Source organism: Carettochelys insculpta, chromosome 2 (assembly GCF_033958435.1).
Source record: "Carettochelys insculpta isolate YL-2023 chromosome 2, ASM3395843v1, whole genome shotgun sequence".
NCBI lineage: Eukaryota > Metazoa > Chordata > Testudines > Carettochelyidae > Carettochelys > Carettochelys insculpta.
The window spans coordinates 160,139,124-160,160,150 of record NC_134138.1 but is presented as its reverse complement, the minus strand read 5'-3'; the positions used below and the strand labels follow the sequence as shown (position 1 = coordinate 160,160,150).

General features: G+C 42.4%; 1 protein-coding gene across 4 annotated transcripts in view; it reads right to left on the bottom strand.

The window, feature by feature from the left end:
• CTNNAL1 (catenin alpha like 1) overlaps positions 1–21,027 on the bottom strand; it is a 130,219-nt gene that overhangs the window by 21,919 nt on the left and 87,273 nt on the right. For all 4 annotated transcript variants that reach the window (XM_074987908.1, XM_074987907.1, XM_074987910.1 and 1 more), the window contains 3 exons: positions 20,272–20,364; positions 12,088–12,238; positions 145–182 (listed from right to left, as the gene is read on the bottom strand). In XM_074987908.1, the coding sequence (XP_074844009.1) occupies positions 145–182; positions 12,088–12,238; positions 20,272–20,364 (282 nt within the window). The remainder of the gene's footprint in view (positions 1–144; positions 183–12,087; positions 12,239–20,271; positions 20,365–21,027) is intronic.

Here is a 21,027-nt window from a genome sequence, read left to right as displayed (position 1 = left end):
AAAGGGCCATGCTGTCAAGGTTATGCATCAAAAAGGTTTTACTGTCTGTATCTTTACAAGGCAGTTAATACCCAAGCAATACGCAAGTTTTAGAGAGTCAGTTATCAACAGATGTACAACAACAAAAGAACCCACAAAACTTACCCCTGGCCTGGGAAGTGATAGGTAAGCCCGCTTCTCTCCTAAGAACAATACAAGAATATTTGTATGTGGATTTTAAAGAACACTTCTGGTTTCACACTACCCTCACTTTAAAATGGTAAAAAAATTATTTACCTGTAATCCTCTTTGACGCTCACTCAGAATTTCCACTCTTTATCTTGTGCTTCCAGAGACAAACAGCCAGAAGCACCCCTAGTGTTTAGATTTCTCCCCTCAGTCAGGGATAGATGAGCACAAGCCCCTTCCCTTCCACTCCATTCTGATTCCTAGTGCCTCTAACACCCTTCCAGTGAATTCTGAAATAGCTAGGAACCAGAACTACTTGAAACGGGGGAAAAAAAAGAAACAAAAACAAAACACCAAACAACTCCCATCATTCCTGCTAAAACCAAGGAGAAGACAGGCAAAGGGACTGACAAAAAATAATAATAAAAATCAAAACCCTGCCTCAAAATCAGACATACACAAACTGAGATGGGCATGTGAGTGGAAATCCTTCAGTGTATCATCTGCAAAGTACTATTATGAGTCTATAATTCCTTTCTTTAAAAAGGTACTATCGTCACAGGTTACCCACTCCTGGAAATATTAAAAAGACTATCTAGAGACTGTACATCTTAATATACAAATAACTAATGAACATGCAATACAGGGGCGCACAGGCACACACATAATATGCCATATGAAGAACACATGATAATATGATCTGTTTTACTGGCTTGAATCTGGAATTGCTACATCACTCAGCAGCTGTAAAGCCAGCTGTAAATTATGCAGGCTGGTCTCAAGTAAGTGCCAATAAAACCCTTATGATGGAGACAAATAAGCTACCCTAATAGTGCAGACTTCTTCAGCTCCATGGGCACGTGACTACCATAACATGCATCCATGCTCTCTTGACTCACAGTAGGTGCAGCGGGAGAAGAGCAATATTCACTGGACACTAAGTACTGACCATTTGCACTACAGAAGGCATTAGGTGACGTACAAGGTTTCTATCTTCGGGAAATAGAAAAACTTGAATCCATTTCAATAAAGTTAAGAGCTCTGCTGACCTGAGTTGCATGTACTAAAAAGGTAGCCCAATAACATGGAGACCGAGATGAAACGAACAAAAACAGGACATACGTCAGGACTTGCAATGGGTTTGGTTAAAAATTAATGACAGTGAGAAGGTGGAAAACACAAGACAACCTCGTGAAATATTATACGTACGATAGTCCCTCAATTTACGCGAGGGTTCTGTTCCCATGCGCCATCACGTAACTTGAATTTCGTGTAAGTTGGGAAGTGTCTCCCCCCACCACCCCCATTGGAACGCACGTTCTGCAGCCAGGGAAGCAGCAGGAGCACCTGAAGCTCCTTTTAGAAGGTAAGTCCTGGGTTGGGGGGGCAATTGGGGAGGGCTAATCCTGGTGGTGGGTTGGGGCCATGGGAGGGGAGCAGGGGGGTTAAGCCTGGGATGGGTTAGGGCTGCAGGGGGCGGAGGGTGGAGTTGAGCCACAGCCACATGCGAGGGCTGGGTGGTTGAACCAAGGCAGGGGGTTTGAGCTAGAGGCACACGCAGGGGTGGTGAGCCAGGCTGCGGGGAGTTTGAACCAGGGCAGGAGCGGGGGTTGAGCTGGAGCCACATGTGAGGGGTGGGGACCCAGAGCCGGGTGCAGGGGTGGGAGGTGAGCTGAAGTCGTGAGTGGGGCTGGGGAGGGGGGGGGGTGTTGAACCAGGGCCATGCAGTGAGGGGGGTAGCAGGATTTTGAGTTGCACTTAACTGGCATTAATGCAAGTTAAGCACAACTTGAAATTATGCATTTTGAGGGTTTACCGTACATCCCACTCATGCATTCGCACCGTAATAGACTTTGGGAGTCCCAAAGAACTCTGACCCTGAAAACTCAATCACTTCAAGTGGTCACTGCAAATTTTATCTATTAGGAGCTAGATCCATGCATCAGCAGACTGGCTAAGCCGTCTAGAAATAATACCCACTGGGGACCCCTCATGTCATTTGAATTTTTGAAGTGACAACGTAAATTGTAAAAATGGGCAAAAGGCAACACAACTGTCCTGAATTCCAAATGCAGCAGAGTACAGATCTAGAAAGCACACCTGGTCCTGCACCAGACCTAACTCAAAAAATCTTTCTGCATTTGTAAATAATTAGTATTTGTTTTATTATAGTTCTTGTAATTTTAGGGAGCTTTAGTGAGAAAACACTTAGCTAGTACTTGAGGCCCTTACAATGCTTTTTTTGTGCACTTTTTTGTGCTAGTGACAGATCTGGCTCTCAGGTTACACCTCTCACTCAGCTATTTTTGTCTCAGATGCAACACTCCGGAAACGGTGTGCTCCTTCTCATGTTAGTCCATTTGTAAAACCTACATTCTGACAGCAAGAAAAGAGGAAGAAAAAGCCTCCAGGTAATCTTATTGCGTTGGCAGCAAATCTGTAAAATTCAGCCACTCTCTGTTTCACAGGTTCTAGGCAGGACCAATGAAATCGTCTCTGGCTCGCCGCAAATCTTTAAGAGTTAAGACAAAGTATCTAAAATTGGCACTGACATCTGAAACTGGAAGCAAGACATATTCAACAAGTGAAGTTCTAACCAGCAGACCCAAAGGCCAGACAGAACACAGAAAAAATATATTACCTATATCATTGCTTTACTCCCATTCAATTTCCATTATGTATGAAGGGCCAACCAACATCTGAGTTTTCTCCTCCTAAATATAAGTCGGCTTAAGTTCCAAATATCAAGAATTCAACAGATCGTCCAGTTCAGAAGTAAAACCTGGCTCTTCTACCTCAGTACAATGGCAAGAAGATGAATCTAAGCCGTCTCTTGCAAAGAAAAGGAAACAGTTTAAATCTCCTCCTTCCAGATTCCTGAATAGGATTCAGCTGCAGAAGCCAGATCAGAGTCCCTCATCAAGACTGATGACTGGCTTTTTAACAAGGAACAGATGAAGGCACTGGTCTCAAGAAACCAGAGACGCAAGGATCTTCTGCTTCTCAAGTCAAAAATGTGGACATGTTTTTGATGACCTTCATCAGTTTCAGGAGAGAATGACTGCTAAAATGAACCCTCTTACAGTAATACAAGAGACCACCCACCTGGATTTTGATAGTCTAATTTTTTCCAACTACTCAGAAGTGTGTGGCTAACACGTGCTGCAGGGCCCTCTTATTATACCATGTGGGTGAGTGTTTGAGTACACCTGGATTTGCATGTGTCCTTGCGTTCTTAAGAAAAGCATCTACCTCTGACTACAAGAGCATCCTCTCCCACATTTTCCTCCTCTGTGTGTGTGTGTGTGTGTGTGGGGGGGGGGGGGGGGGGGGGGAGAGTTTCAAACCAACCTGTGTTTGACTGGGGAAAACTAACTCAAACTATATGTTTGTAAGTGAACTGTAAAGATTTCGGTCATGACCTAACAGTGACATCACAACTGTATTTAAAATTGCCATCTGTCATCATTATCACAGTAATGTAAGAGAAGTGCAAGAGAAAACCTAAGTTTTCTTCACGACACATGGCTAATAAAACTGAATGTTTACATCCTGAATGGTTATCAAGTAGTAAAATTTTGAAACCACCAAATACTCGAAAACACAGCTCTGGGTAAAGTAACAAAAATGCTGCCATTGGCATGACAAGGCGACTTGGAGGGCAAGGCATACATATACACTCAGAGCTAGCTGGCTGGTCAGAGCTTGATCCCAAGAAGCTTCAACGTTCCATGCAGACAACTTCCTATTTATTTCCACAGTTGGGCCAAGATATTAAAACTAGGGGGGGTGGGGTGGGGGGGAGGAGCAAGTGGAAGAGGAGACTACTGCATGATCCTAACTCAGAGAATCACCTTCACTGGGGCAGTTCTGGACTTGCTACAAAGCAGGCACACCGACTGGAGGACAAAAGATACTTCAAAATACGCAAGGCTAGAAATACTGACAGATAACTCACGTCAACCACTGATGTTTTTTCATAGAGTGAGTGGCTTCAAGACTGAGACCCCTGAAGCAGAGGTAGTGCAGTAAACATCCCCACTGTAGGTGACACGCTTCTCCTACTGATACTCCAAAAGTTGTCAACGATTTCCACTGGGGGAATTAATGGAACAATATCATTGGCTTGTCTACACTACCACCCTCCTTCGAAGGAAGGATGGTAATTAGGGTGTTGGGAGTTTACTAATGAAGTGCTGCCGTGCATACTCAGCACTTCATTAAGCAAATTCCCCCCCTTGCAGCAACTTTGAAGTTTTAAGGAGTTTTGAGGAGTAAAGGGACTTCGAAGTTGCCCCAGCACTTCAAAGTACCGGCAGGTGAGCTGTGGCTAGACACGTGCCAGTACTTCGAAGTTTAAAACTTCAAAGTTGCCATGGGGGGAATTTGTTTAATGAAGTGCTGCATATACAGTACAACACTTGATTAGTAAGCTCCCAAACACCCTAATTACCATCCTTCCTTCGAAGGAAGGTGGTAGGGTAGACACAGCCTATGAAGAATGTCGCTTTCATTAAAAATGATTGTCTAGGATTCCTCAAGGCTCATCAAACTAACTTTGGGAACCAAAGATGCTTGAACACCTGCAAACAGTGAGATGCTCCCTTAAGTCCTTCCTCTCCACTGTTCAAAGAAATGTAGTAAAAATGGTCGCAGAAAACACCAGAACCATTCATTTATGTGAACATGCAAGTAAAAATTCACTCCCAGCAAGTCTGCCAAAAAAAAAAAAAAGTCCCATAGCTTATCTGGCACAGAAAAACATCCTGGTGGACCAGCTCAGCCAAAATCTTCAAGACAAACTGTCTTTGCTGGTCCCTGACTTTCTTCAGAACTAAGTTGTTCAGTTCAAATTCAAAAGATCTTGCTAGGTCAGAGAACATCTTTCATTTGTTTAAAAAGTCTCTGATTACACAGCTGTGGACAAAAGCTCTCTCCAGCCACAGACTCAGTCTCAGTCTTGCTCTATTTATTATATCACTCACCCCAATATTGTCCATATCTTCCGTAAAAGGTGCGCCTTATGGCCATCTGAGCTCACAATCCAGAAGTAGGAAACGGGAGAAAGTTTGGTCATCTTGTAGTGACATGCTGCATTAATGGACTAAACATAAATACAATTCTGGTGAAAGACCCAAATTCTCACTTGGGACATAAACTCAGTGTTCCTGGGGGTAGTGAAACCCTGTTTGGGGCCCACAGCTCATTGCTTTAACAAATATGGAAAAGATGAGCAAACTCCAGGATCTTATGGTTGACCTTCTTTCACAATCTTCAGTACATGGTAAAATGGTCCTTCACCTACAACCAGCATTCCTCCCTACAGTAGTGGCTGCTCAAAGTGGTAAACTTACTACAAGCCAGCCAGTTTTCTTTCCTAAACCACACTTCCATAAGGAGAAGTCAAGTTACCTACACTAGATGTGAAATGAGCACCAGGACACTGTTTACTTAAACACATCAAAAGAAAATCATTCAGGTGTTTCATTGCCCCAGCATCAATCCGAGCAGATTAAGCTCTGCAAAACAAGCGTGTTATACATTAGCAAACACTTGGGATGACACCATGTGCCAAGCTGTCTGATTAAAGGGGCCACAGCGCTATGGACAAAGCAGGTACAAAGCACAAGGAAAGAAAATCAGAGAAGCTTCAAGCACGGCAGCATTAATTTTCCTTGTTCATAATTAACAAATACTAAGGTCTCCTTGGTGCTATGAATACAATTTCAAAGGGACTAACTGAAAACCTTTGACATAAGAGGAAAAGGGAACATGGGCGCATTGAGACTGGCTGAGCCCCAAACAAAAATGGAAGCTCTTCATGTGCGTGAGCGCACACTCTCTCTCTCTCTCTCTCTCTCTCTCTCACACACACACACACACACACACACACACACGGAACTGAGTGGCAGGAGAGTGTAAACAAAAGAAAGGGAAACAGCAGCAGTCACCAGAAGAGAACAAAACCAACATACAGCTCAAGCGAGGAGGAACATCTTGCGGACTGTATTCAGAAACCAGGAAGAATCTAGACAAAAACTGGGCACTGGCAACTGGAAAAGGAACACAAGTGACACACTCAGCTCCCAGTGCTTACAGGGGCAAAATGCTAAGAGCTAGAGGAGTTCTCAGCCTGTCTTGTAGTGGAAGCTGAAGATCTACAAGTGGGAATCCGGAGTGCATTTTGTTGCCGAAGTAGCTGCAGGTGAGAATATGCTCTAAAAAGAGCCACCAGATACAAAATCTTGTCTTCCAAAGGTGAAATTCTTGAAGCCCACGATAAGTCACCATTGACAAGGGAATCACGCACATCCATTTATTCATGCATTTTATATTTATAATGTTAATGTTCTGTGTATGCACAAAATGTTTTATATTTACATATATTTAATCATTTTGGGATCCAGCTTCTTATTAAACTATCAAAAAGAATATGTGCCACATCTCAATTCTCCTCCATCTTCATTTGTGCCACTCTAGCCCTCTCTTTTTACTGATATATTTTCCTCTTTTCCATTTGTTATTTGACCCTTCCTCTCTTCTTCCATCTTGCTTGTTATCTTTCCTTCTAATTGTTCTACCCTCATTTTCTCATGGTCTCCCTCCTTTTCCCTTTGTCCTCTCCTCACCTTCCTGTCTCATCACATGCCTTCTCAGTATTACAGTTCAATCTTTTCCCTGTCCTTCCCCAAGCTACTACACCTTTGCTTTTCTTCTCTACCCCTCCCGCCGCTCAAATCCTAACATCTAATCTAAGCTTTCAGAAATCACTTGGAGAGAGGAGGACGGGGATGTAGGGGACCACTAAAGGGGAAGATACTCTTTTAGCACTTCACCAGACCTGGGGAGCTGTCAGAAAATTCTTATTTACACACCACAGAGCAAGAGACTGAAAAGGGGGAATATGCTTTTAGTTCACTTGCTCCCTTTTCCTCAATGAGAAAGAAATCTGACTGCAATGGTTGGATCAGACACTGTTCTAGAGCAACAGCAGGCAGATTCAGCTCAACTCTCCTTCACTCAGACAACTGGTAGGGACAGTCCGGGAGACCAATACAGTAATTCTCTCATGAGCTACTTACCTTGCAGCCCTGTGAAAGTCTGTTTACCATAAAAGCAACTAGCAAAATTTAATGAAGTTGTAAACTAAAATCACTCATTTCAGTGGAGTTGAGTTGCATTTTCCTCTCTTCAGAGTGAATCTGGCTCTTTACTTTTGAAGGTTTTCTATTTAGTCTATGTCAATTACTACATTTCATTTTGCATAGTGCGTAGCTCACTGATATTTTTAATTAATGCTGAAACCAATGCTAACCAACAGATAAGAAAAAACACACTTTGAATCAGTATCTTAGAAATGCTTACTTTATTCCATGTACCACAAATATTTTGGTTGCCCTTCAGTGTATGTCAACAGTAAAGGCTTTTACATAATGGTTCTACCATACTCTCCATATCAAATCCAAACGTTTTAGAGGGATAATACAAAACTAGATTATTTTAAAAACTCTTGAGTTTCTGAATTAAGGAGAAAAGGCACTATCTTACTACATTTTTATCTTCTATTATACAGACTCCTCATAACAGCAACACATTCGTCAGATATGTACAAAGGACAATAAAATAAAACTTTACCAACCACAGCCTTAGAATAATAGTATAATTTGCAAAGGAAAAGAGGTCATATACTAATACAGGTTGAATGTCTCTCATCCAGCATCCTTGAGACCTGACCAGTGCCGGACAAGAGAATTTGCCAGATGATGGGAAGTCAATATTTTCTAGCACATTAACAACACTTACACTGCTTACTGGACTCTCAGAAGACATTTAGAGGTAAATTACAACACACTGAGAGCTTGGAGTGATGACCGTAAGCACACTTTATGGGACCACAAGAGACTTGGCCACACTCATGATAAGTGGTTGTTCAGCTAACTAAAGTCATGCCAAATTATGGATTTGCCAGATGACAGAGTTCTGGATTAGAGAAGTTCAACCTGTATAAAGTTATCAAGCCCTACATTGTGACAAAATCTCATGAAAGCATTCACAAATTCTGTCATTGCATCCCATATGATGATTAAATATTGAGGCTCATTTTCAGGCTATCATCAACTTGTGCCTAGAAAACACTGTAATGCTGAAACTGGTAAAGTGATTTGTAAGGTTGTGTCTGGTACCTCGACACTAAAAGCAAGCAGCACTTGAAAATCAAGTACCCTGATTATCAGATACCACAGTCAAATTAAGTGAAACATAACAGAGAATACAGAGAGGGGTCCCACACTTATTTTATTCTTTTATCAGGATCTTTTTTTAAAAAAAAGTAGGTTCCCCCCGCCTTCATTTTCAAATAGCCAGGCAAAAGTCAAAAGGCTCCGCATTACCCCTCAGCAAGCTAAGCCACGGTAGAAAGGAGCAGCATGTACACTGCTCAACAGGCAGCACCTGAAGACATGCTAATATAGTGCCTCCAGGCTGCTACGAACAGCTGGAAATAGAGCCCTTGCTGCAGCTGTGTAACAGGTATAGCCAACATCCACCACAGCCCTGCTGATGCACAGTATCAGGTCTTTAACATTGCTGGCCAATGCCATCCACCTACTTCTCCCAACTTTGGAGTCAGGCAACCGTACAATGGCTATCTGATGCACAGCTGCACGAAGCAGGGCGACAGCATAGTCTCCTTGTCAGCATGTCCGGGGCAGCAACCACAGTTTGGCCCCAAATGCCATGGTGCATATTAAGTGCAAGGTGATGAGCACCCATATGGCTTTTGTAAGCCACTGCCTATGAAGACTATAGAACAAGTAACTGCTAGGAACACGGCATGCTGGGGACATCCTCTAACTTACCTCAAAATCCATATCTGTTTTCATAATTGATGAGTACATGTTTGGCTGCAGAACAGCACTGCTCTGCTCTAACACGTACAACATAACAAAACAAGCCCTACACTTTTCCCCCCATTCCCATGAGGTAACCTGAAACCATTTTCTAACTACATAAGACACCAGAAGATTTGTAAAACAGAAGTAGCTAGGTGGCTCTGCACACTGCCCCTGACCAAGCTGCTGGCCCCACAGCACCCACTGGCCAGGAGCTGTGACCAGTGGAAGCTGTGGGGTCAGTGCCTGCAGGTGAAGAGCATGCTATTGCCACCCAGCCATGTCTCCGCCAAAAGCAGCAGGGACAGGTCACTGCTTGTGGGGAGCCGACCCAGGTGAGTGCCCCCCCCCCCCCCCCCCGGATCCAGCAGCCTGAAACCCCTCCCATGCTCCAATTCCCTCCTGGAGACCATGACCTGCTCTGTGCCCCCTCCCACGCTCCAAGCCCCTTGTGGCCACTCCTCTGCCTAAGAGCAGCAGGGATGTATTGCCACTTCCAGGGAGCCATGCAGACCCAAGTAGGGAGCCTGTCAGCCCCATGCTAACTGAACTATAAACTGGGCTTTCTATGAAGATCAGAAATGCTGGTTTGTAGAGAACCAGGTAGCACAGCTTATACTTTAGTTAGCATTTGACGTAATATAATTTAACATTACAGCATAACAGCATCATTTTGCTACTGAAGAAAACGGGGGCTTGGGGCACAACTATCCCAAACTATTTTGAATTTCTTGATAAATGGTCTCAAAAGTTTTGGTAATCGTTACCTGCAGAAGTGTCTTCGGTTACAACCCTTACCTTCAGTCTAAAAGTGTCTTCTTCATAAGTCATATTGTAACACATGTTTTTTCTATTTGATTTTTCAAGAGCACAAATAACCCGCATTTGCCATTAACCTACATACGTATTTCTTGCTGAAATTCCAAAAAAAAAAAAACAAACAAAAAAACCCCCCAAATTCCCTTAACGCACAGAATGTTAACAGCCCCAATTTAGGGACTGAGCTTGTGCTCTCAACTCACACAAGACTCAGTGAAAGCTGAGGGCTCTCACTTCCCTGCAAGGCCCTTACATAGGATCTCATGCCCAGTGAATTGTTACATCTAGAAACACAGTTCTGGAACAAGATGAGGAACAGGTAGAACATGAACACAAATTACCCACTGTTATCATATTCCTAAATATGCAACGCCACATGCTATCTACTTAGCAAATAGTCAAAGTTTTACTTTATTTTAATTCATACTTCATAAAACATCATGGGTAATATGCGACTTTGCACCAACACACAACAATTTTCAGAGGAACTCCTTGTAGTAGAAGTTCCTCATAACACAAGAATGAAGGTTTACTAGTTTGACACTTTTAAAGAATCCTACTCTTAGTGGCAAAGATGAAGTACTGCACAAAATGATAATCTGTCTGCCCTGGTTCAGAACACACAGGATAGATGAGATATGAAAAAATGTTAAATTCCATTTGGAATGGAAATCCGTCAACTACTTTTAATTCCTGTGTTCATCTACTCTTTAAAACAGATCACTGCATTTCCCTGAGTATTTTTTTTAAACACAAAACAGATGAAATATATTTAGGCTTGGAAGTATTAGATTTTATCAGTAAATATAGATTTTGACATACGTATACATACAGACAAAACTTACTTCCATGAATGATAACTGGAATATATAGCTAGATGAAGTAAAATTTAAGAAAATGATGCTAGAGAACTTCCTAATGTTTGAATTAAGGAGAATTACTTTGTATATTTTGACACACGACGTGACAATTTGTGTTTAACACTTATGAAGCTTTAACTTTTAAATCTCAGTGGTCTCCTGTCATTAAATAATTTGTCTAAACCTCATCCCCACACACACCCTAATTTGCGGAAACAGTGAAAGTTTAAAATCAAAAAAATTTTGGAAGTGCTTAAAAGTAAACAGCAATATTATTCATTAAAATTATATTGAAAATAGCATTCTGCCAAGCGTAAATATATGGCATGTTATATTACTAATATATTTTAACCTGAAAAATGACAAACATTTATATGCATGAAAATTATATGCCACGCTGCACGAAAGACAATTTTTTTGGAAAAAAATATTAAAATTACATAAAAATAAATATCAGATTTTCTTAAAATTCACAAAAATACCAAAATGGGAGAAAACACAGATTTTTTTTTCCTCAAAGTTTCACTGCTGTATTCTACATGTTGTACAAATACCAGTTAACTTACCAACCAGAGAAAACATCCCAAGATTGTGTAGAGTCATCAGAGATTCCATCCAGGAGAAAGGACAGCAGTTCAAAAATCAAAGAGCTACATTCACTACATTATGAAGTGAATAGAATTCAAGCTGATAGTACAGAATTAAAATAAATATTTATTTTCTGGGGATACTGATCAACAAAAAGCCTATCAGAAAGGAAAAGATTTTGAAAACCTCAAAGACTGAACTTCAAAAATAAAAATGAAATGCTAATCCTAATCATGCTAAGTCCCTATGACAATACTATATTTGTCATACAATTCAAAGTTACTGTCTGCTTGCAATTTAGGATAACTTGTATTGCTATCACTCAATGACTTTGTAGGTCAAGACAACAGATGGATATGAAAACCATGTAACTCCTAACCATATAGGCTCTGTTCCTGCAAAGATTTAGGACATGCTCAGTTTTAGGCACAGTGAGGAGCTCCATCTGAATTCAGTGGGACTATTCACATACCATGAAGCTAAGCACATGCACATGTTTTTACAAGATCTAGGCCTTACCTTTAATTTTTAAGATCATGTGTTTTGTATTTTATTTAGCAGATCAGAAAATTAAACTTCCACTAAGTTCTTCTATAAAACCAACATACTAAACAGATAAAATACCTAGATATCAAGTTACATTAAAAAAAGGAAAATTTTTTAATCCATCTGCAGAAAACAGGATATTTACTAGACTGCAGCTTAGTACAACAAATCAAATACTTGGAATGCACTTGTGTTACAATGAAGAGCACTCTTACCTCGTCTTCCCTCAAACACGTCATTGATTTCTTTCAACAGCATGGACATGTCACTCAGCTGGGATTCCCAAGCCTCACAGAACACATCAAGATTTTCTTTTGCAATCTTACTAGAACGGTGTAATGTTAAAGTTTCTGCAGCAGAAATTATCTGAAGAAAACACAATAATTGATCAACAAACGTTAAGAAACCCATCGTCATGTAATGTTATAGGCTCATGTGCAAACACTTCCACAGACAAAACAAGATACAAAGTCATCATTAAGAAAGGATTAATATTTTTCTCTTTAGCAACACTATGCATTCCACTTAGGTGTGCGCGCACATCCCGCATGCCAGGGCCAGAGAGTTTTGGGCTGCAGTACGTGTAGGGGGACAGTGCTCATGCCTCATGGCCACAGCCCTTACCATAGCTATCTGTGGCAGTGTCACCCCAATCCGTATCCATTCCATGAGGCAGGACTCAAAGTCTACCCAAACAAGGATTGCTGGACCATCCTACCACAACTTTCATCCATTCTAGAAGATGCAATAATGGCAGGCAAATAGACGGATCAATAGGATCTGGTCTAAATGTTACGGATGTTATCACTGCCAGGAATGCAGTTTTCTGACCCAAAAGCGAAAGGGAAAGATCCCACTAGCTCAAACGAGCCACCTGCACCAAGTTAATATTCCACAGAAAACTAGCTCTCAGATTGGAGGATGGAGACCAAAGGAGCCTATTTAAGAATCTTGCTACCCTAGTACTGGAGAAAATTGATTTTCTCCAGATGAGGAATGAAACGCTGCTGTTGCTGCCAACGTACTCTGAATGAGCTACATACAAAGCCCCATGAAAGTGCAGCAAGTACTCCAAGAGGTAGTGAACAGAAACCAGTATCAGTTGAACTCTGTGGGCCAATCAACCTCCACACCAAAAACTGTTTCCATTTAACTGACTAGGCCACTGTGGGAAACAGTATCGTACGGTTGAGAAGGACTGGTTGAACACATTTCCTCCACATTTAGCTACAAAACAAGCCATGCCATGAGATGCAGGGAGCTGAGCATGGGATATAAAGTGCTATCACGCTCCTGATGAGTAGATCAGGATGGAGAGGAAGGAGTACAGGGGGCTGAAACAACAACACAAGAAAGTTATACAACAAATACTAACTTGGCCATGATGGGACACTGAGAATGAGTTTGACCTGATCCACTTTTGCGGGAGGATGACCTGTAGAAAGAGCAGGAGAAAAAAGTGCCTAGAGAACAGATGGCAAGCTGAGACAGAAGGCGTAGGACAGAAAATTAGGACCCAGGTCCCCATCAGCAGAACACATGACATTTCCTGTCATCCTTTGCAGCAACTAGGCTGATCGTCAGAATGCCCCAAGCAACGAAGATGACCCAGAGGATGCTTGTTTTCAGAGACCACACGACTCAGGGAAAAATTCCTGCTGAGCTAGTCCTATCAGCACAATGCTCTCCTTGATGGAGAACTCCCAAAACCAGACTGCCTGCTGGCAGAGCATCCTGGAGTTTGCTCCCCGTCGTCTGTTCATGTAATATATTGTGGTGGTATTGCTGGTAAGCATATCAACCATGAGTCCCTGAGGACAGAACAGCATGGCATGTACTATATATGGCCCAAAGCTCCACCACATTGACAGGAAGCAAGGATTCCTGCTCTGACCAGACTTCAAACTTTCAGTGTCCCCAGCCCATCCAGGAAGTGTCGGTGACAGGAGACCTGGCCAAAAATGGTCAAACAAAGGCAACACTCTGTTGAACATTTTCTGGAAGTTTCTACCACTGCAAAGAGTCCAGTACCAGTGGATGCATAGAGTCCAATCGGTCCAAGGACTGAAGAGTCAGATAGTAAATTGTCCTGGGCCACATTTGAAGAGGGTGAGGCAGCAACCGTGGAAACTGTCCGCTTGCATAGAGGTGGTCCAAGAACCTCTGGCACATTTGAACTATGATAGAAGGCTGAGACAAAGGCAGGGAATTGTTTGAAAATGGCAAAAAATGTTCTTGAATTTGGACAATATAAGAGGGCTCCAGTGAACTGCATTTTCTGAGCAGAAACCAAAGGTGACTTCTCAGGGTTTATAAGACGACCCAGATGGTTGAGGAAACAGTGTAGTGTCAATGTAAGAAAGGACTTCCTCTCCAGACCTGCCTCTCAGTAACCAGATATCCAATATAGGGAGATGTAGATTCCTTTCTATCTGAGGTATGCCATCACCCCAACCATGGCAGCTGGTCAAAACCCCAGCAGCAGCAGAGAAGCTGCAGGGAAGCACCATATATTGAAAATGTTGCTCTGCTGCAACGAACTGAAGGGATTTTCTGCATGTCGACAAAACTGCCACAGAAAAGTAGGCATCCTGAAGGCCCAGAGCAGCCAGCTAGTCATTCCAAGGCAAAGCAGGGTGGACAGGCAATAGAGCGACCATTCAGAACCTAGTGTATCTAAGATATTTGACACGGCCATGAAGATCTCACCTATATACAAACTAGAAAAGTCACTACAAAATAAAGAGGTTGTAAAGTTAGAAACTACCCAGACCTTGGACTCCAGCCAGGGCAATAAGGAACTGGGAGGGGTGGTGTCATGGAAACAAACCCTTATATAACCACAAAAAGGCGCTATGGCCACAAGGTGAGACTGCTTGCCCTTTATCCATACTGCTAGCTAGCCAAAACTCTCTGGCTTTGGTGCACTGGGTATGCTCACACCTAAATGAAGTACATGGTTACATCTACTCAGAGAACAGATTGTTCAGCATCTGTAGTTAACACATAAGTTTGAAAACTTGTCTCTCACTGGCAGAAGTTGCGTCCAAGTTGGTAAAGACATTACCTCACCCATTTTGTGGTCTCTAATATAATTAATAGCTAATAATAAACACTTAGCACTTTGAAGGGAAACTATTTGTGCTTTACAAGGTTGTCTGTGGGCAGCCATATAGATAAATACACAGTGAATGCAAAATTAGGTGACTATTGCTACACTTAAGTAAGGATGTAGTGCTTGGTGCAGTACTGTTCTACATAAAATACATACAGTTACCTATGCATACACTCATGTGACAACAAAGCAGAATTTATCCACAGGTACTCATAAATCAGTCAATGTTTGTAAAATACACTTTAATAAAAAGCACTAACTACAATTAGTATTATCTAACACTGATTACATAATATTTACATAATAATTGCATAATATTAATTACATCATATTGTTAAGCCCCTAAAATAGCTATGTTTACATGTGTAGTAAAAGGCATAATTCTGTATCTGGGTAAGCACGCTGGTGTTCCTTTTTACAGGAATAAGTTTTAGGCATTAAAAAGGGCCAGTGAAGGCCTATGTACCAAAGCAGTACTATTTAAATGGTCAAAACAAGAATTAAATTATTAATGAGTAAGGCCTGACCTAGGCCAGCAGGCTTTCATAAGCCAGAGGCAGAGCGACCAGGGGAGCGAAACGGACAGGGGGCTGCAGACAGGGGAGTTTAAGGAGAAGTTTAACAGAGGGGGGCCTACGATGGTTAGGAAGACCCGCAACACCTGTGCCAGCACTCCTCCTGTCTCCTCCACCTGTGCCTGCAGCCAGACAAACTGCCTGACTATGGATGCCTCTGCCCAGATCCTGGTGTGGTTTTGCAAGGACCATACTTACAATTCTCACTTACTGATATCCAGGCTGGCAGGAGCATCCAGTGTGAAAGGTGCCTGCTGCTGGAATCTCTCAGGCAGCAGGTGGGAGAGCTACAGGAGGAGGTGGCTAGGTTGAGGAGTATCCGAACCCATGAACAATTCCTGGACAGTATTCATGTGGAGACAGCTGAGGTACCTGTTGCAGTACACAGAACTGCTGACCCACCACTGGTGGAGGAGCAGATGGCTCAGGGCAGACACTGGCAGCAGGTTACTTCTGGCAGCAGGCAGTGCTCCACCCCTGCTTCCAACCCTCCCACTGTGGTACTAGGAAACCGTTATGCTCCACTTGATACAGGAGACAAGCAATCACCCCGTACAGCAGAGGAGAAGCCTTGTACCCCCAAGGCTGGGAGGTCAGCTGCCACCACTGCGAGGAGGAAACAGAGTGGTGGTGGTTGGCGATTCTCTTCTGAGGGAGACAGAGGTGCCCATCTGTCACCCTGACATTTCATCTCAGGAGGTGTGCTGCCTACTGGGGCCCGTATCCGAGACATTACGGAGATGTTGTCAAGGATTATCCGGCCCTCTGACTACTACCCCATGCTACTCATCCATGTGGGCACTAATAATACTGTGAGGTGTGACACTGAGCAGATCAAGAGGGATTACAGGGCTCCGAGAGTACGGGTGAAGGAGTCTGGGGCACAGGTGGTGTTCTCTTCAATCCTTCCTGTCAAAGGTAGGGCCCAGGCAGAGACAGGTGCATCCTGGAGGTGAATGCCTGGCTGCGTAAATGGTGTCACCAGGAGGGCTTTGGCTTCCTTGACCATGGGATGCTATTCCAGGAAGGATGGCTAAGAAGAGATGGCATTCACCTTTCGAGGAGAGGAAAGACCCTATTTGGGCACAGACTGGCTAACCTAGTGAGGAGGGCTTTAAACTAGGTTTGATGGGGACAGGGGAGCAATGCCCACACGTAAGTAGAGAAGATGGAGACCTGGGAGATAGGTCGGAAATGGGAGGTAGCATGGGTTATAATGGCAGAGAAAAAGGAGGGTCAGGGCAAAACTGGGAGGCAAGATCAAATCAACATCTTAGATGCCTATATACAAATGCAAGAAGTATGGGTAACATGCAGGAAGAACTGGAAGTGCTAACAAATAAATACAACTATGACATTGTTGGCATCACAGAAACTTGGTGGGATAATACACATGATTGGATTGTTGGTATGGAAGAGTACAGCTCAGGAAGGATAGACGGGGAAAAAGGGAGGAGGTGTTGCCTTATATATTAAAAAAGTACACATTTGGACTGAGGTGGAGATGGACATAGGAAATGGATGTGTTCAGAGCCTCTGGATTAAGCTAAAAGGGGTAAAAACCAAGGGTGATGTCCTGCTAGGAGTCTACTACAGGCCACCTACCCAGGTGGAAGAGGTGGATGACGCTTTTTGTAAACAGCTAACAAAATCATCCAGGGCCCAGGATTTGGAGGTGATGGGGGACTTCAACTATCCAGATATATGCTGGGAAACTAACACAGAGACACACAGACTATCCGATAAGTTCTTGGATTGCATTGGACACAATTTTTTATTTCAGAAGGTTGAAAAACCTACTGGGGGGAAGCTGTCCCAGATGTGATTTTAACAAACAGGGAGGAACTGATGGAGAATCTGAAAGTGGAAGGCAGCTTGGGTGAAAGTGATCGTGAAATCATAGGGTTCACAATTTTAAGGAAGGGTTGAAGGGAGAACAGCAAAACAGAGACAATGGATTTCAGGAAGGTGGATTTTGGTAAACTCAGAGAGCTGGTAGGTAGGGTCCCATGGGAAGCAAGACTGAGGGGAAAAACAGCAGAGGAGAGTTGGCAGTTTTTCAAAGGGACATTATTAAGGGCCCAAAAGTGAGCTATTCCGCTGCGTAGGAAAGATAGAAAATGTGGCAAAAAACCGCCTTGGTTTAACCAGGAGATCTTGCATGATCTCAAAATAAAAAAGGAATCATATAAAAACTGGAAACTAGGACAAATTACAACGCATATATATAGGCAAACAACACAGGAATGCAGGGGCAAGATCAGAAAGGCAAAGGCACAAAATGAGGTCAAATTAGCCATAAAGGAAACAAGAAGACCTTTTATAAATACATTAAAAGCAAGAGAAAGACCAAGGATAGGGCAGGCCCACTGCTCTGTGAGGAGGGAGAAACAGTAATGGGAAACTTGGAAATGGCAGAGATGCTTAATGACTTTTTTGTTTTGGTCTTCACTGAAAAGTCTGAAGAAGGAATGCCTAACATAGTGAATGCCAGTGGGAAAGGGGTATGTTTAGAAGATATAATAAAAAAAGACCAAGTTAAAAATCACTTAGGAAAGTTAGGTGTCTGCAAGTCACCAAGGCCTGATGAAATTCATCCTAGAGTACTCAAGGAGCTGATGGAGGAGGTATCTGAGCCATCAGCTATCATCTTTGGAAAATCATGTAAGACAGGAGAGATTCCAGAAGACTGGAAAAATGCAAACATAGTGCCCATCTATAAAAAGGGGAATAAGAACAATGCAGGAAACTACATACCAGTCCGTTTAACTTCTGTGCCCGGAAAGATAATGGAACAAGTAATTAAGGAAGTCATCTGTAAATGCTTGGAAGGTGGTAAGCTGATAGGGAACAGCCAGCATGCATTTGCAAAGAATAAATCATGTCAAACCAATCTGATAGCTTTCTCTGACAGGATAACGAGCACTGTGGATAAGGGAGAAGCAGTGGATGTGGTATACCTAGATTTAGTCAGGCATTTGATATGGTCTCACATGATATTCTTATCAAAAACTAGGCAAATACAGCTTAGATGCAGCTACTATAAGGTGGGTGCAAAACTGACTGGATAACTGTACTCAGAGAGTAGTTATTAATGGTTCTCAATCCTGCTGGAAAGGTGTAACAAGTGGGGTTCCGCAGGGTTCTGTATTGGGACTAGTTCTGTTCAATATCTTCATCAAGGATTTAGATATTGGCATAGAAAGTACGCTTATTAAGTTTGCAGATGATACCAAGCTAGGAGGGGTTGCAACTGCTTTGGAGGATAGGGTCAAAATGATCTGGACAAATTGGAGAAATGGTCTGAAGTAAACAGGATGAAGTTTTATAAAGACAAACGCAAAGTGCTCCACTTAGGAAGGAACAATCAGTTTCACACATACAGAATGGGAAGCGACTGCCTAAGAAGCAGTATGGCAGAAAAGGATCTAGGGGTTATAGTGGACCACAAATTAAATCGGAGTCAACAGTGTGATGCTGTTGCAAAAAAACATGATTCTGGGATGCATTAACAGGTATGTTGTGAACAAGACACAAGAAGTCATTCTTCCACTGTACTCTTCGCTGGTTAGGCCTCAGTTGGAGTACTGTGTCCAGTTCTGGGCGCCGCGTTACAAGAAAGATGTGAAGAAACTGGAAAGGGTCCAGAAAAGAGCAACAAGAATGATCAAAGGTCTAGAGAACATGACCTATGAAGAAAGGCTGAAAGAATTGGGGTTGTTTAGTTTGCAAAAAGAAGATTAAGGGGGGACATGATAGCGGTTTTCAGGTATCTAAAAGAGTGCCATAAGGAGGAGGGAGAAAACTTGTTCTTGGCCTCTGAGGATAGAGAAAGAAGCGATGGGCTTCAACTGCAGCAAGGGAGGTTTAGGTTGGACATTAGGAAAAAGTTCCTAACTGTCAGGGTGGTCAAACACTGGAATAAATTACCTAGGGAGGTTGCAGAATCTCCATCTCTGGAGATATTTAAGAACAGGTTAGATAGATGTCTCTCAGGGATGGTTTAGACAGTACTTGGTCCTGCCAGGAGGTCAGGGGGCTTTACTCGATGACCTCTCACGGTCCCTTCCAGTCCTAGCATTCTATGGTTCTATCAGCTTTACATTGGTCCTCCACACAGGGGCAAAAATTGCCCTACATAAATGAAAGTGATTGGTCAGATGTTTGGGAGAGTTATGGTCATCATGCGCTGCACTTCTATCAACACTCCAGCAAACAGCCTATAGGTGATAGCCCTAGTGATCCTGCAGTCATAAAGGGCCTCAGACCACCCAATCTCTTTGCTGCTGGCATGGTGGGAAGAGCAGTGCGTAGTCACTGAAAAGGAAGCCATTGTGAGGACACCCAAATTCTACATCTGTCCTGGATGAGCATTCATTCTCATATAGCAGTTACAAGCCAGTACAACTTAAAGCAGTCCTTGAACCTACAGCACTTTCCAGAAAAGCAAACAGGCTGCACGTGGATTTTATGCTAGGTTTGCACACTCTTCCAAATTGCTCAGAGCATAAATCAAGATATACCAGAAGATCTAGCTTGGACCCCTTTCTAGAAATATTTACACTGCCTCCCAGTTTTAATACTCTTGATACACTTCTTCGTTAACTGAACTAGCATCCCTCTAACAGCACATGCTGTGTTTTAAATCTTAGCACGTGTCCTTTTTATCAAATTCTATTTAAAACTGATCAAATGAAAGACAGGCATACCTGTGGGCCAGTGACTTGAAAGGTGTCTTCTGCATGTATGCAAGTAATTTCAAGTGGCTCTGTTCCAGAAACATGCCTCAACAAACGACATGTCTAAGAGAAAAAAAAACCTTTGAAAACCTAAATAATACTATAAATAACACATATTAAAGGGTAAACAGCAGCAATTTTTTTTTCTTTTCATTGCTGAGGAAAGATGCAAACCCATCAGATACAATACATTTTTCAGAAATTGCCCCTGGACTCGCATTACTGAATTATTTGAATTATTGGGTCATTTAATGCCAGCAAGAGGTTCAAGTGAATTCAAACAATTACAAAAATAAAATCTCTTTTTCCCTTTACTTTTTCTTCCTCTTTGTCCTTCTAAATGTCAGGAAATTTTTAACGAAAGAATTTGAACACACTCCAGTATAACCATCTGACCTTCAAGTCAGTTAATGACAGAACTGTAGGGAATCTTGAGAGATTAAGTCCAACTCCCTACAGTCATGACAGGACAAAGCAAAGTCTAGATCAGTGTTTCTTAAACTGTGTTCCACGGACCACTGGTGTTCCATGAACAACTTGGAGGTTTGCCACCAGAGTCTGACACTTTTCTGATACCATACACTGATGGTCTATATTTTCTGTTATTAAAACCAGATACAATGTTACTTCCTAATTTTGTTTTTGCTATATATGTTGCTAGGTTGTTTTTTTTTTTTAAAACAGCAATTTTTAAAAAGAAAATTTTCTGCATAAAAATATTGTTTG